The sequence below is a fragment of the Colias croceus genome, chromosome 6, assembly GCF_905220415.1.
Source record: "Colias croceus chromosome 6, ilColCroc2.1".
Classification (NCBI taxonomy): domain Eukaryota; kingdom Metazoa; phylum Arthropoda; class Insecta; order Lepidoptera; family Pieridae; genus Colias; species Colias croceus.
This window is the reverse complement of record NC_059542.1, coordinates 6,249,250-6,265,701: the sequence shown is the minus strand read 5'-3', so window position 1 is coordinate 6,265,701 and position 16,452 is coordinate 6,249,250. Positions and strand designations below refer to the sequence as shown.

The 16,452-nt window shown below is 30.8% G+C and overlaps 3 protein-coding genes across 3 annotated transcripts; 2 read left to right on the top strand and 1 right to left on the bottom strand.

Annotated features, from left to right (window-relative positions):
- The first annotated feature begins 364 nt into the window (after window positions 1-364).
- Window positions 365-2,002, top strand: LOC123692662 (endocuticle structural glycoprotein SgAbd-5-like). Its single transcript, XM_045637431.1, has 3 exons — window positions 365-373; window positions 448-572; window positions 1,795-2,002. Exons 1-3 carry the CDS (start codon window positions 365-367, stop codon window positions 1,985-1,987), a joined length of 327 nt encoding a protein of 108 aa, XP_045493387.1. The 3' UTR covers window positions 1,988-2,002.
- Window positions 2,003-6,230: 4,228 nt separating this feature from the next.
- LOC123692312 (endocuticle structural protein SgAbd-6-like) lies at window positions 6,231-7,772 on the bottom strand. Its single transcript, XM_045637046.1, has 3 exons — window positions 7,661-7,772; window positions 7,013-7,137; window positions 6,231-6,553 (listed from the first exon to the last, which is right to left on the bottom strand). The coding sequence occupies exons 1-3, from the start codon at window positions 7,670-7,672 to the stop codon at window positions 6,346-6,348; spliced, it is 345 nt and encodes a 114-aa protein (XP_045493002.1). The 5' UTR covers window positions 7,673-7,772; the 3' UTR covers window positions 6,231-6,345.
- Window positions 7,773-11,722: 3,950 nt separating this feature from the next.
- On the top strand, window positions 11,723-15,923 carry LOC123692314 (endocuticle structural glycoprotein ABD-5-like). The gene is made up of 3 exons (XM_045637049.1): window positions 11,723-11,844; window positions 12,484-12,596; window positions 15,588-15,923. The coding sequence occupies exons 1-3, from the start codon at window positions 11,833-11,835 to the stop codon at window positions 15,772-15,774; spliced, it is 312 nt and encodes a 103-aa protein (XP_045493005.1). The 5' UTR covers window positions 11,723-11,832; the 3' UTR covers window positions 15,775-15,923.
- Window positions 15,924-16,452: the final 529 nt, after the last annotated feature.

Here is a 16,452-nt window from a genome sequence, read left to right as displayed (position 1 = left end):
TATTTTTAAAAACATGGATTTCCAAGGTGACAGCGCAAATCTAAATGAAAACCTAAAAAATATTTACACAATGTTATAAGAATGTTTATATTATTTGTTATAAAATTTAGGACATATTTATTAGAGTCTTCATACATATATATTTGTGTCTGCTACTTGAACAGTTTCATAATTTGTTCAAGTTATCACATGTTACAAACACTGAAGGTTTACAATAATTTGTTCATAATATTGCACTATAGTAAATACAAATTGTATTTAAGATGAAAATTTTCATTGTCACTATCATTCAAACCTGAAAATCTGAAACGCATCTACGCGTTTAAATAAAAAAAGAAAAAAATAAAAACAACAAAAATAGACCATGTCATCGGTAAGTTTAAATTAAATGTTTTTGTAGTTTCTCCTTTTTTAAATTTCTTTGAAATGTTTTTAATTTGAATTTTCTTATTTCAGAAATTATTTGTGTTCGGACTCCTATGTATTGCTTTGGCTGCGGCGCAAGAAACAAAAGAAACAGCGGAAATCCTAGATGAGAAATCATTTGTAAGGGCGGATGGATATGATTTTGAGTAAGTGTTTGTTTATTCAACTTAATTAATACTATTATTATACTAGTATATTATTATAATATTATATTATTATAATGTTATACTATTATAATGAGTTCAAACGTTAACTTTGTTACTGATGTTACGCTAAATCACAAGTCAATTTTCTCAGAAATACAAGCTTAAGAGCGCTTATTCAATTTAACGCAAGTCAAAATCTCCGCGATCTATTACGATAGATCGCGGCTTGCGCTATCCTTTTACTATGAACAGCATAGGTCCACAGGAGAGCGCCGAGCAACATGTCCTCTCTCTGGGAAGGCTCGCTGCCGACTGATTTTAATCGGGTCGCGCGCAGTGTTTTATAGTACTTTAAAAAAAATTGTAGAAAAATAATAGAGGTACCTTAGTTGATTTTTTAAATTTTATCTTATAAGTAATACGTTCTTTTATTGCAATATGTATAAATTATATTCAACTAAGTCAAATATCTTGGTGAAAATAATCATTTTGTCGAGTATAATTTCTAAAAAAATTCACATTGTTCGGATTTTAATTTCGTAAGTTAGGAGTCCAAATTAAAAAAATCTTTTAACTAACTATTTTAATAAGGATTTTTGCAGTTAGTTAAAAAAAATGTGTGTTAGATCTGTCAGCAATTTCAGATATTTTTAGCTTCGAAATTGACACTAAAAGTGAAATCAAGTAATCATCGGCTCAGTTATCTTGATGGTATTCACAAATACTGTATTAATTGAAAAAAACTCTTAACTAACTATATAGACAATAAAATTTCCTAAAATTATTAGTAATTCATATGTTTGTAAGATAAGTGGTTGATGGACAATCTGGTTTGAAAAATCACATATTTGAGCCAAACAGCGCACGGACCGCGTACACGGCCTTAAGATCTAAGAATGAAACTCGGTTAATTTGCAATGCTATAACGGTGCATTTATATAAAACGAGCGAATGCTCATTCTAACCACACTATGTGAAATTATTTTAGTGTATACAGGCGTAGAGCATTATTTCGTTATTCTTAGTGCATTCTAAAATATTATATGCAATGAAAACGAGTTTTCGTTAACACTAAAATATCACGAAAGAATGCTCTTGCTCTAGCTCTAGCTCGTTGGATGTAAATGCACAATTATAATTATTAAAAATTGTTGATCATTAAAATGCCTTATAACCTACGTGTAACGTTTGCAATGTACTAATTTAGTTTTTAACATTCCAGGTTCAGAACAAGTGACGGCGTGTCTCGCAAGGAGCAAGCGAACCTCATCACCGTTGGTGACCATCAAGGTATAGGAGTGAGTGGAACGTACTCCTACACAGCTCCTGATGGGCTGCAGTACGAAGTCAACTACACCGCCGACGACAAGGGCTTTAGACCCGAAATACGAGTAGTACCACAGATCCCTCAATAAAAATTTTGAATTAAATCTTTTGTATTGGATGACCCGCAACGGCTAGCTCCGCCCAGATCCGCAAAAAACGAAAAAAAAGTCTCAGGAATGTAGCTTTTGACTCATGAAGAATTTATTTTTTATCGACCAAGCTTCTAAGTTTACCTAATATACAAAGGTACAAAAAGTAATAAAATATAATGTTTAAAGAATAACATAAAATCCTTTTTTTTTTTTTTTGGGAAACTTAGGCGTAAGTGCTAATGTAGACATAATAAAGAGCATTATAAAACTTATCTTGAATACTTTAAAAACATTTAATATAAATATTGATGATGTTAAAATTTTTTACTATTATTAATGTATGAATTCATTTGGTATTTACGTACCAGTTGCTTTTATTAGGTTGTTATAATAGTATCTACAGATACATTGACCTCATTTACATTAAATAAGCAATATTAACACTTTAATAGTCACGAGTTTTATATTATGAATAATTTATTTGTTTTTATGAAAATGATATCATACTCTTAGATTTGTTTCAATTATTCATTGAAAAATATTAAAAATCGAACTTTAAATACAGACAACGTTATACAAATTAATGACTACGAATGATTCTATCACTAAGAAATAAGAATATAATATTATGATCACAAAGTTACTTTCCGTTGTCAGTCTGTTTGTCCCTATTATATCTTTAGATTCCATATTGTTTTCAATGCGGTTTTTTAAGTGCATTGAGTGGAGAGGAAGGTAGAGTGGTTGATTTGAACACAGCACGGGCGCAGACTGCGGGCGTGAGCTGCAAACTAGTTTGACTCTGAAATCGTAAGGTATTTTTTATTTCCTATTACAAAAAAGGGAAATTTTATCATTGTTTAATAACAAATTGAAATTGAAGATATCTAATGATTTTTAATAAATAAATACAATGGCAATTGATGGCAATCGAAGCATGGTGGCGCCATCTATGTCTATTTAAAATGTTTTTCTCCTAAATACCAATTGGTTTTAGGTTTATTGAAAAGCAAATAACGATAATTTATTAATATTCAGAATGTCTTCAACTGTTCAAACTTATTGAAATAGTGTTGCCCAAATTCAGTCTTGGTCTTGCAGTCTTGGTCTTGCGTCTTGCGTTTTTGCAAGACCAAGACCAAGAACAAGACCGCGTATTTTTAGCAAGACCAAGACCAAGACTGACCGTGCAAGAATTGAGCAAGAACAAGACTTAGCCTGCAAGACTCTTGCGTCTTGCAGCTAGGACTTAGCGCTATTTCACTGAGTAGTTAGGTGTAACAGTTCGGTGTATAACTAGGTAGGTACGCTTAGGAATTCTATGAGACGCAAAAAACTGTATCAAAGAATATGAAAAACTGGACCTATGCGCATTACTACCATAAACATAGCGAATAAAAAAAAATCTATTAAAATCAAACCGAGTGCATGCATAGTTATGTTCTAACCATCGCATCGGCACTTTGTTAATGCGACATCAAAGGTTTTGTACTTACTTCTCAAAGAAATTTGCCGCTTCCCAAAAACTTGGCGGCTTTTTGCGGCATTAAACGTCTGCTTTAAATCTAGAATTCTTGTAATACGTATTACTTATTTCTAATAAAAACTTATTTTTTACCCCAACTATCAGACTTTTTTATATATTATATGTATGTTGTACATATAGCTATATGACAAATTAGTGAGAAACAACTTTAGCACATATCAAAGAATGCTCACGACATATAACTATGTTAGACTTTTTGCAGGACGCATTTGCCTTTCGTCATATTTCAGAAGGATAAAAAGTATAGTAAATACGTTTTTTTACTGAAGGCCTCCTCAGTAGTTTCTTACCATGTACCAGATACTTCATTTGGCAACAAATTGGTGATATTATCACGCAAATATCTTCTCAAAGCTGGTGATTCTAAACGCCCACACATAAACAAAGAAGACAGTTCCATGTTTCTATATTATTTTATGTTTTTTTTGACTCAGATGTTTTTGTGCTTTGTTGTTAACATCGTGGCTATAAATTTAATATGAAATATGCAGGCAATTTTAATGATTCCATAAAATAAAGCCATTGGCCATCTCATTGTCTTCCTACTATAGGACATCAGGGAACACATTCGGTCTAATGCATCTACTGCGCCTTTTGCTTGAATGTAATATATCATCTTTGCTTTGTACCTCATCAGGAAAAGCTTCTTCTGTGTCACTTTGCTCGTCAACTTCAATTTCGTGGTCCTCCTACTTCACTATCGGTATCTTCACAGGGACCCTCGTCGCTTTGCATAAGAGCGGCCAGTATACAATTTTCTTCCAATTTTCTATCCCCAATTATTTTCTATATTTGCTTCAATATGTATAAAAATATTTTTTTAACATAAGTCACAATATACAGTAATAATAAGCTAAAAAATATTCAAACTACCATAGAAGTCAAAATCTTAAAAGTCACGGTAAAGATAATCATGCGTAATTTTGACTCACGTAGTCGTTATGTTTCAAAATCGGTTACATTTACTTTATTGACACGTATACCATAGGGTAGCTCTCAGTGACTTATGAAATGTCCTAAACGCACAGTTATGGATTCGCGACATTTAAAAAGATACAGCTATATTTCGAAAACGCAGGAGTCAATTTGACGCAGACTATCTTTCTAGGGTTAAGAAACAGTTACTTCCATGGAAAACGACATATATAGGTCAGTTGATTTTTCGAATTTCTTATCAAATCTTCAGTTATTTATTAATCTGCTTGATCTTTACTATGGCTATGTTAATTCAAGCTCACAATGTTCCAATTCTAATACGTTTTTCTAAGATTTAAAGTAAACTTTAATAAATAGTAATAGACTAATAGGTAATTGCAAGACTTGCAAGACTCTTGCTGCAAGACCAAGACCAAGACCAAGACTGGGAGCGCAAGACCAAGACCAAGACCAAGACCAGATGTATTGGCGCAAGACCAAGACCAAGACTGGCTAAGTCTCGTCTTGTTCTTGCATTTGGGCAACACTATATTGAAATCATGTACCTAATGATAGAATTATTGCAATCGTATTGTCATGTTTAGAAAACCAATATTATATTCACGATATATAATTTTTAAGTATTCACTTTGCCTAGCTAATTGATGTATTAATAGAAATAAAAAAATATAGATTAATAAAATAGGACTGTTGATAGTTACAATGTATGAAGATCTTGTCATGAAAATGAAGATTGTGATCAATAAAATTTATCTTTTCAATGATTATTAACGATTTGTATATTCATAAAGGTACTACCTACTCGATATTTACTGAAAATCTGCGTCGCGACAACGTGACTCTATCAGCTGTAGAGCCGCGACCCGCTGCGCTGTTGGTGTACTATCATGTACTATCCTCAATGTAAAAATCTAGTTTTTCAGACGTAAAAAATACTCATAAAATCCCTTAAGTATATTTTATATTTCATGAATTCTTAAAACTCTATAATATGCTTAGAATATTTCCCTAACAGGCAACCCGCCCCCGCCTTTGCTACCCGCACGCTTACGTTTTATTTAGCACTAGCGGTCCGCCCCGGCTTCGCTCGTGGTACATATTTCGCAATAAAAAGTAGCCTATGTTCTTTCTTAGGGTCTAAAGATTGTCTGCGCCAAATTTTTTCAAAATCGGTCCAGTAGTTTATGAGCCTATTCATTACAATCAAACAAACAAACAAAGAAAGTTTTATTTATAATATTAGTGTAGATAATGTCGGGTGCGCGAAACCAAAGATGTATTTTTATGAAGTTCATTAAAAAAATTTAATAAAAATGACTTCGTTTCGTTTTTTTTATGTTATCATCGTATCATAAACTATAAGTTCCATTATCAAAATACCACGGATTAAAAAATATTTAATAGTAGTAGGAATTTATTGAACCCTTTTAGTACATAATACATTCTTCAACAATTAAAATCTACTACGTTCTTTGATGATGTTAATACTTTTTGAGTATCTACATTTTTTTTTCGCTGGTATTTTCTATCTAATTCTTTATTCTTCTAATAGAGATGCTAGCGTGTGTTCAAGCATGTCAAGTTTTTTATGATAATGTTGAGTACAATATAAAATGTTAGATAATCATATTTTTTAGGTTATTTATTATTATTTATTTTTTAATAATAATATTTAATAGTAAACTTACAAATGAAATACATTTATTTGGACTTAACAAAAGTTTTATTAATAAGGTAATATATAATGAACACAAAAAGTATCGAATAACATTGTACTATTAGGCGCTGTAAAACAGTTACATAAACATTTTGAAATGGCAGCTTAACCTTACATTATTTGGTTTTAGCGTATATATGTTAGGGTCATGATGTTTTAAGACTGCGCATCAGCTGGTTTGGCATCATCGCCGTTGTGTTCGGTGGGCTGGTAGCCATTTTTGTCAGCAACGAAGGACACAGAGATATGCTGGCCATCGGGAGCCACGTATCTGTAACTTCCCTTAATCAAAAGACCTTGTTGCTCTGTGTCATTCTTGTATTCACCTTGCTCTTGTCTCGATGTTCCGTCACTCGTTTCAAACCTGAAACCAGATTTAGTTTAATGGGTTCAATAAACTTGACTAGTTTGTCGTCAATATGAATCTAGTTTGAATGGCTTATTTCGGTTACAACTTTTTGCATGAGTATTATTTGTGACTATTATAATATTTACGTGAGACAATATATCGTAATGTATGCCATGTATTTACATATTTGAAACATATATTTATTCAAATATTAGAATTAACCGATTATAATATTATAAAATTAACATAAACAGAGGTAACGAAGAAACGTATTTTACTTTCACTGAATTTTTAAAAGCGTCTAATGACATGTCTATATGTACAAGCTTTATACCTATGATACCTATATGTTATTATTGAAAATTATAAACAGTATATATTATTGAACAAAGACAATTCTGAAAAAAATATCAGAATAAGTAATGTAAGTAATACCTACGTAATTAAAAAAATATTTCTTAAAACGTTACTCACTCGAAATTGTATCCGTTAATATCAACTTCCGAGTCTTGCTTAACAATTTCTACAGGCGCCTGTTGCGGTTGTTGGTCCTGGGGCAATGCGCACACGATTGCGAAAGCGGCTAAAGCGAAGATTGTCTGAAAATAAATAAAAAATATGTATTTTCCCGAATGTACCAGAAGGGTTATAGTAATCACTCTATATTGTCCTTGTTAAATGGATACCTAAGGTATGTAACTGATGTTCAATCTGACATGTTGTATTTTTTACTATAAAGATCTAAAGAACAATAAGTTAAGTATGTCCTAAAATATGGTAAAGGTTATTCAAGGGTTCAAATTTAATAAATGAATGCACAATCAATTAAGACAAGATGGGCATGCTGTATCATTAATTTCAATATATTTGAGTTGATTAAGTAATTTTATAGTTAGTTATACGGTTAATAATTTATCAAGTCAGTGAATAATGATCTAGTACGAATCCATGTAAAATAATTTCAAATAAAGCTTATCAACTATACCATTTTCATAATTTTCATTGTTTTTATTCATGCTGTCTTTAGTTTTCATTTAAATCTTCAAATAAGCGTGGGGATCATTTGTTTGTTAGGTACGTAAATTACGTGACCAATTTTAAAAATAATAAAAATAAACTTACAATTTTCATCATTTTGAGGTTTTTTTTTCTTGACTTGAAGGTATGGATTGATGGAGTAGTCCTGTGCGTCTATATTCACTTGCCGAATGTACCGCTATAAATATTGCATTGTATTGACAATGTGACATCGAGGTTTCATCGACGTAGCAAGGTGTTAATCACAATCGTGCAAGCAGTTTATTTGAGGAGACACATGAAAATGTTACAGGGATTTCTTAAATTGTGTAAATTGTTTGTTATGTCTGGAGTATAATCTTTTAACCTACATTCAAAACTTGCCGCTTTGTTTCATTCAAATTAAACTTATAAAACAAATATTTCCTTTTACTGTTGAAAAATATTATGGGAAAATGTTGTACATATATACATATGTATAGTAGGCTATTACGTTTAATTTGCAGATAACACAATACTACAATTGCGATTTAAGTTCCGTAGTATCACAAATAATATTATATTATATAGGCTTAGGCCAATGCATACATTGGCCTAAGCCTATCTCTGATCTAAAGTACAAATAAATGAAAATTTGACTATTCTTGAAATCTTTGTTAATGAAGTTGAAATGTCATATTAACAAATTATTACATAGTATAGTTCAAATATAGCAATGTGCAGTAAGCGACATACATAATTAATTTCACTAACTAAAAATGGTTACTAATATCTTCTCCATGATTTGGTAGCATACAAACACAAGACAGACGTCGCATATTCTATGGTATTGCTGTTATAATTATGTACGATAATAATTCAAACGCTGTCTACGATAACGTGTAGTCCACGTTAACGTTCAATCAATGTTACGTGAGTACTTAGTGGGGATATCAACTAGGTACTTAAGAGCACCCGTGACTACAAGAATGCCATTCAATTTCGTTTCAATGCCTGCAAGCTTTCATTCAAACATACCTTTTATACGCTCACTATTTCACATTACACTCACATTTTACATTACACTATAAAACTATATTTTATCGTAAATAATGTTTTTTTTTTACAAAAATCCGCCTCCAAATTCCGACGAAGAACAACTTAAGACAGAGAATGCAAATGCAGCAGTGTAGTCGATTTCGCATAAAAAATAATTCAACCTCGGAATGATAAATAATTAGTTTATTTTTGTATATAATACATTATACATATTTACTTTAAAAGTTCTCTAAAGTCTCTGCTCTCTCGTGTCTGCGTTAAAGTTATACAGGCTTAAATAATTACTATTTTTTTTATTAATAAAAACTCATTTTTTAAACGGCCAGTGAATACCAGATTATGAGGATATTTTTACATAAACATAATTATAAAATATTACACACTTGGGTGCGCAAATGCAGCAGAAACAGTCAATTGTAGAGTTGTGGGCCATTGTATGAAATTACAATACACGCGAATGCTTCATAACTGTAAATAATTATTTCATACTATTCATTTTAAACTATAGAACGTCATAAATGTTAATATAAAATTTGTTTTTCCGCATGCGCAATGCATTATTGTTATTATGTGTTGAATTAAGTTTTTCTTATGCTATAAGATGCTTTAAGTAAATACACTCTTAGTAATCAACGCTTTTAAATTAGTTATGAAGATAGTTAGTGCTACATTTATCATATTATTGCCTGAGACTGAAATTATTTCAAAAGAAATATAATAAATTAGTATTTTTTTTAAGACTGATCTTCTGTTTTAGATAGAATGACAATTTAGGCTGGATTTAAATTTGAGGACTGTCGATACTAATATTATTCATATCATACATTTAATATTCATCATATTTTTAGAAATGTACAGGCGGCCGGGTTGAATATTATTTTCTACATAATATTATACAGTATATAAGACGAAGTATAAGCAAAAATATCGTTAACTCATCAAACCAAAAATAACTTTAATAAACAAATGAAACTCAAGAGTTTATAAGTTTTTTGTTCATTTAGTATTAAGTCTCTTTGTAAATGTTATGAATGGTTAGTAGAAAGGTCAAGGCTGCTTGTCTATTCCGTTAAATATGAAACCGATGCTTGATGATTCTTTGGGAGCCTATAATTGTACTTGATTATCTAATTGTTAAGAAAAAACTTTGTCTGACATTCTTAATAAATCTCCATTTGGATCTTTGCCAAATATCATCAGCATTTGATGTTGATTCATGTAAATAGAGTTCAAAATTAGGCTAGCAGATATTTATTGCAGTATAATAACTTGATGTGTTTATTTAAAAACTATGTATTATCAAAAACAGATATAATCCCTGAACTTGTATTTAAACTATATCTAGCGTTAGCTACCATTAAGTATTCTGTGCTATATCAATCGATAGGGAACCTATTCCTGGTTATATGTATGTATTATAATAATACTAGATTTCCGCCCGCGGCTTCGCCCGCGTTTGCAAAGGAAAACCCGCATAGTTCCCGTTCCCGTGGGATTTCCGGGATAAAAACTATCCTATGTGTTAATCCAAGTTACCCTCTATATGTGTGCTAAATTTCATTGTAATCGGTTCAGTAGTTTTTACGTGAAAGAGTAACAAACATCCATACATCCATACAAACTTTCGCATTAATTATAATATTAGTAGGATTATCACAGCAAATTAACGAAGCAATAATAATTGGGTAAAAGTATCAAGAGCCATTTCATAAAGCTAAATGTGTGTCTGTATTATACTCAAATATTATATACGTGTGTTCTTAAGACACATCCAAGGATCCTGAACTACTTTAGCATACATTTCAGAGTTGCTAATTGCGACGCAAATACTAATTACTTACGATTTTGGTTTATTGTTAAATTAATTTCAATAAAAATCGGATGAGTTATGTTTTTATAAATTTAAATTTATAAATATAGACTTATACCTTTTTTCTTGTGTAAATTTATATGAAATTGACTTTTGTGTCCAAATCCTCCAAGTTGTCTGAATACTTATAGCTCAAATACTTAAAGTATAGGTACTACCTATATAATATATTGATTTTATTACATTTCGTAATATTTAAATTCTAAAAATAGTTTATCCGTAAAAAAACATAGCATATCTACTACTAACTCTTCATAGAACTGGATAAGATTGTCTTTTTAATGTAATATGTTGTAACTATATTGCATACTAGATAAAGCATATTTTTAATTTATAACAACATATAACTTTTTACATTCACCCATACAATAGATGTCTCTGAGCGTGTCATCGTTACGATGATATGAGACCCACAAACGAGCCCATTGTGTTTTCACTCACGTAATATTTCCTAACTGACTAATTTCGTATTATTTAATTTTGTCGTCGCAGTGGATAATCATAATTCTTACAATATTATAAATGCGAAAGTAAGTTTGTCTATATGTCAGTCCATCTATTTATATGTTCTAGACGCCTAAACCGCTGAACGGATTTTGATGAAATTTGGTTATAAGATAGTTTGTGACGTGAGAAAGGACATAGGAGAGGTTTATTACGGAAATCCCACGGGTACAGGAACTATGTGGATTTTCGAGCGTGAAGCCGCGGGCGGAAAGCTGGTTAGCTTACTCTTATTATACTGTTACAAAGTTAAAAATTTAAACTGTTGAAAAACATTTGTTTTTCTAGTATTGTACGCCATTACCTTCTGTCTGTGAGAACAAAGTTGATGTTAACATAGCATTTTATGATGACGCTTACATAAGCTTTAAATGAATTTCAATAAAATGCGTTGTAATATTAATACGAAGTTCGTTAATTGCTACTTAAAAGCCCTTAAACTAAACATGAGCACATATGCAATTTCAACTACCTACTTCTAAAGCTTTTTGACCGATAGCAGTAATGTTTTGATTTGTCTTGTTTGGATGGATTTGCTGAGCAATAATTATGGTTACATAATATGTAATATGATAATGAGAAAAGACTTTGTGTAATGACATTTGTTAACTACGCAATACGTACTCGAGGTTTATTTACAATGTCGTACTTCAATTTCGATAACAATGACCATGCCTCAAAACTAACAAAAAAGCTTCTCCGTTTTTGATGAACTATCATTGATAGAATTAGTACGTAACCGATGTACCATCTTCGTATGATGTCAGCCTCCTGCAAGAGCTGCATCTGAGAATACATATAAAATGAACGATCTTACAATAGTTACTCATTCGTTAGTTTGTGCTCAAGACGAAAACTAAACATCATGCTCAAATACGTGAGTCTTAAGAGTTATAACAATTAGCTTTTAATATTTAAATGTTGCGAATAAACTAAGAAATCTTTTGAATATCGGTTTCATTTAATATTTTCGTTTCCGTCACTTTTTTCGCTTTTCTATGGAAATCATAACAAAATATTGTTTAACCTGAATTCATAATTATGGAACGTGTGACATCGTTAACTTTAGCAATACAACTTTAGATTTCATTAACTGTATTACTTGTATCATCATGTAGTGTAATATTATATTCTGTATATAGTATTTTTTATTAATACCTACGATTGACTTCAAATTATTCACCTACACTTTTGCCGCTTATACTAATAATGTATGTTACAAGTACCTTATAGTCCGTTCGCGTTAAGAAAATAGATATCAATCATTATTGGTATTCTTTCGGGGGCTATAAAACAGATGCATATTTAGATGTCATGTGAAAGCCAGCATAGTTTCCGTTCCCGTGGGATGTCCGGGATAAAACCTATGTGTCCAAGTTACCCTTTATATGTGTGCTAAATTTCATTGTAATCGGTTCAGTAGTATTTGCGTGAAAGAGTAACAAACACAGAAAATCGTCACAAACTTTCGCATTTATAATATTAGTAAGATTTTTTAACATATATTTCATTTCAGGCAACAATCTTCTGCGTGGTCGCCGCTCTGTGCGCTGGCGCACCCCAGAATCCCCAAGATGTCCAAATTTTACGATTTGACAGCGATGTTCAGCCTGATGGATACAGTTTTGCGTATGTATACTACATCTTTCATTTACTAAACTTATTAAAATTGAAGATTTTCATTATAAAGTTATCCTTTCATAATATTCATTTCGTCAATTGAAATGAGCTCATTAGGTTTTTAAATTAGATATTAAAAATGTTTATTATAGATAGAGTATTGTTAAATTTTCAAAATGTTAGAAAAGGTAAAGAAACGGGTAGGACATAATGAATAACACATGTAAATATTTATTGATTGAATAGAAGGATGTGATTAATTGTTTTGATCCTATGTGGTCATAGATATTTCCCTAGGTTCAGCTCCGGCAATTGTTTTTCTATGCTACAATTAACTTGTGCTCATGGGCGTCATCAACTCTATTCCCATTAATTAAAGTTTTGATTATCTTGACAAACTTCCTAAATGACCTATAATTATATATTAACTGGTCTGTATGTATATTGTATATAATATGTGTGATCAAAATAACTTCCCAAATAATCAAAGATAAAATCGCATTTTAAATTTAAATACGCTGATTAGATAAAAATTTGGACTTTTTAGCATTAAGCTCTTCTAGTAAAAAAAAAATGATGATAAATCTCTCATAACGATAAGTATATCGTAAAAAAGTTATTGAGTGACTTGTTTTATCTAGTCTAGTCGTAACGGCTTTTAAAAATACAATCCATAAGGAAACACTAAAGTTGTATAGGTCTACCAGAATCTGATGGCATATTTATATTTAAGAAATAAAAGATTTTCATGTGGCAATTTATTTGACAAGTATCAAATTGGTTGTCAAATTATTTGTCTTTTTTGCAGTTGATGAATAATTTTTAGGATTTTGTCTAAAAAATCTTCGAAAATGTCGAAAAAGCCGCTGCGATCACAAGCAATAGGTGTTGTTTATAATATGTATAGAAAAACATTCGATGAAGAAGGGTCAAACACATCACAATTTTCAATTTAGAAGATTTTATTGGTACATTGGACTTACCCGTTTTGATACTTTAAATTAAAATAATATTATATGTAGGTAACTATAATATTGCTTGTTGATTAGAATATAATTTTATGAAAACTTATTACAGGAGTTTCCAATACGGCTAATAGTCAAGTCCAAGCTGTCCAAGTCAATTTTATAATGTGTGTATCTGTTAATACTTACGAAAATAAACATAGTTTTATATTATTTTTTATTTTATTTTATAAAAAATTATGAGCAGTTTTGATCTACATTATGATTATATCGATATTTTCACATGGCATACTGGTAATGAATAATATACAAATATAGGTATGTGTTAATAATAATATGTATTACCTGTATAAAAGTAATATGTATAATTGTATATTATACATGTAAGTATGTACCTACATAATATTAAGTGGATATCTCATTATTAAGTACAGTATTATCCATTTATGTAATGTGACTAATGATGTTGAGGACAAAATAAAAAATAAGCAGTATCAAGATCGTTCAGTCCATTTTCCCTAGGGTTGCACACTCCAAATTTTGATTTCCCTAATTGCCATCAGATTCTGGTTTACCTATACCTATCCCCTTTCCACTGAATATTACGGTTATTACACACGTATATATCTGTCAACTGTGGTCATTAGAACCTTTTTCTTGTGTCGAGAAATATAGTTAAACATTGTTAGGCAACCGACACGTCGAACAATCAAAAAGTTCGACCCGGACTTGGCCAGCGTGGGGGATTATGGCCTGATTCCCTTACAGGAGGCCCGTGTCCAAGCAGTGGGAACGTATAATGGCTGATGATGATGATACTTTTTTATATAATATAATACTATTTATAATCAGTTGCTGAGTAAAATGTTCCTCTAAGAAAGCAAAAAATAACAGAAGACCAGTAAATAAAAAGACAATGTTAAATTAATGTAAAAAATGTAGTTTTCGCTCTTAGTCTTTTTATCTAATAATACAAGCTCCAAAATAAAAATGGATAAAATATCTAATAGATTGTATGATAATACAAACGTACTAGGTATATTGGACATTAAAATACATGATGCCTTTATTTGTGAATATTTTAGCAAAGGCCAAACACATTTGAATTTTGTATTTAGGTATGTTCTGCATAAAAACATATAAATAAAGTTTTAGATAAATGGTTACATGTTTTTATGAAGCTCTTTTAAATATCCTGCATTGTAACTGTTTCTTAGCTTTTATTGTAAATTTTAATAGGTCACTTTGAGACTCGTCTCCTTTTTGTTTTATTGCGTTTTCCAAAGTATCTATTTTAATGACAATTATGATATTTGTTTATCAAATATTTAAAAAGGAAGATGTTTGAAATCTATACTTCTATATAAATACAAAAATAAAATAATATTTCCTAATATACCTATAAGATTGAAAAAATTGTGAAAAAATCTCACTATGTCTCTTTACTTAATTGTAGGTATATTTATTCTCTTACGTGTCATAGTGTATATCTAATAAATCGTTTTAAAGACATCGTTTTGGGCTCGTAGTTTAATGCGACTCCGTCCTGCGTCCGCATAATTGCATATGAATAAATGATATAAAATAGGCATAATAACTTCCACAGCATCGAAAGCCTAAAAACCTAGATAATTGACATTAAAGTTTATTGCATAATCTTAGATGGCCTCTTTGAACTTCAACCCAGTCACGATTTCAACTCGAAGATGCACGAAAACGGAATTCAAAGGACATCTGTAATTTCAGATCTTGGAAGATACATGATTTGTTTTGTGTTTTTTTCTTTTTCTTTTAAAAATAGCTTTGATTTTTTAAAAGTATTGTATAAAAAATATTTAAAGGTGGCTTGTAACTTGTTATCATATACTTATATTAGCTTTTAAGGGCAAATATAATTTTATCAAGCTAGTTTATAAGACTCATACTAGTTACATACCGAGCGAACGCAAACCTAAGTAAATACCAAGAATTATACATTTCCTTACCAACTAAACAGCGCACACATACTAATTTGTAATCATTTATTTTTCTCCAGGTATGAGACCAGTGACGGCACTTCCAGGCAAGAGGAAGGCAAACTGGACAACCCACAGTCCGAGAACGCTGCTCTCACCGTCACAGGCCAATACGCCTACGTAGCCCCTGATGGCAAGCACTACACGGTCACTTTCACCGCTGGCCCCAACGGATTCCAACCGAAAACATCTCTCGGACAAAAGTAGACAATACCCCTGGGACCATAGAATAACGTCACCTGAATGATACATCGTTTTGAGAAAAATTATCGATCTCAGTTATTTCATAACGCCTGCACAGAGAACTCGGAACTATCATTGTATCTAAATTCTTGTGCCATAAGATACATTTCATACTTTTATAATTTTATACTCAATGTTCTGTGAATAAACTTTTTTATTAAAAAATAATTTGTTTTATTTTTATATAAGATCACAGATATTAAAATAATGATTACGCAATCAAAAGTACATACGTAGATTTAAACACGATTCTGTGTTTAATAGCACATTATAAATTGTCAACAAAAAGCAATAACTCATATACGAGTAACGTATTACGTACACATAAATAAATCTATGCACATGCATACATATTAATACATAACACTTATTAATACCCAATAAGTATTATATTATTTTAAAACATTAAACAAAGAAACTTCTTCTTAAAAAACTTAAAGTTTAAAAACTGTAGTCACGTTTTTATTATAAAAGGACGATATGTTCTAAAGATCAATATCAAGGACAACGAAACCGCTGTATTAAATTAATAATATTTATCAAAACATGGATAAGAATATTTGTATCTATATTCGTACATGTATTTATATTCTATATACGCTTTATAATGTGTTACTTTTATGACTGTGGCCATTACCTCCT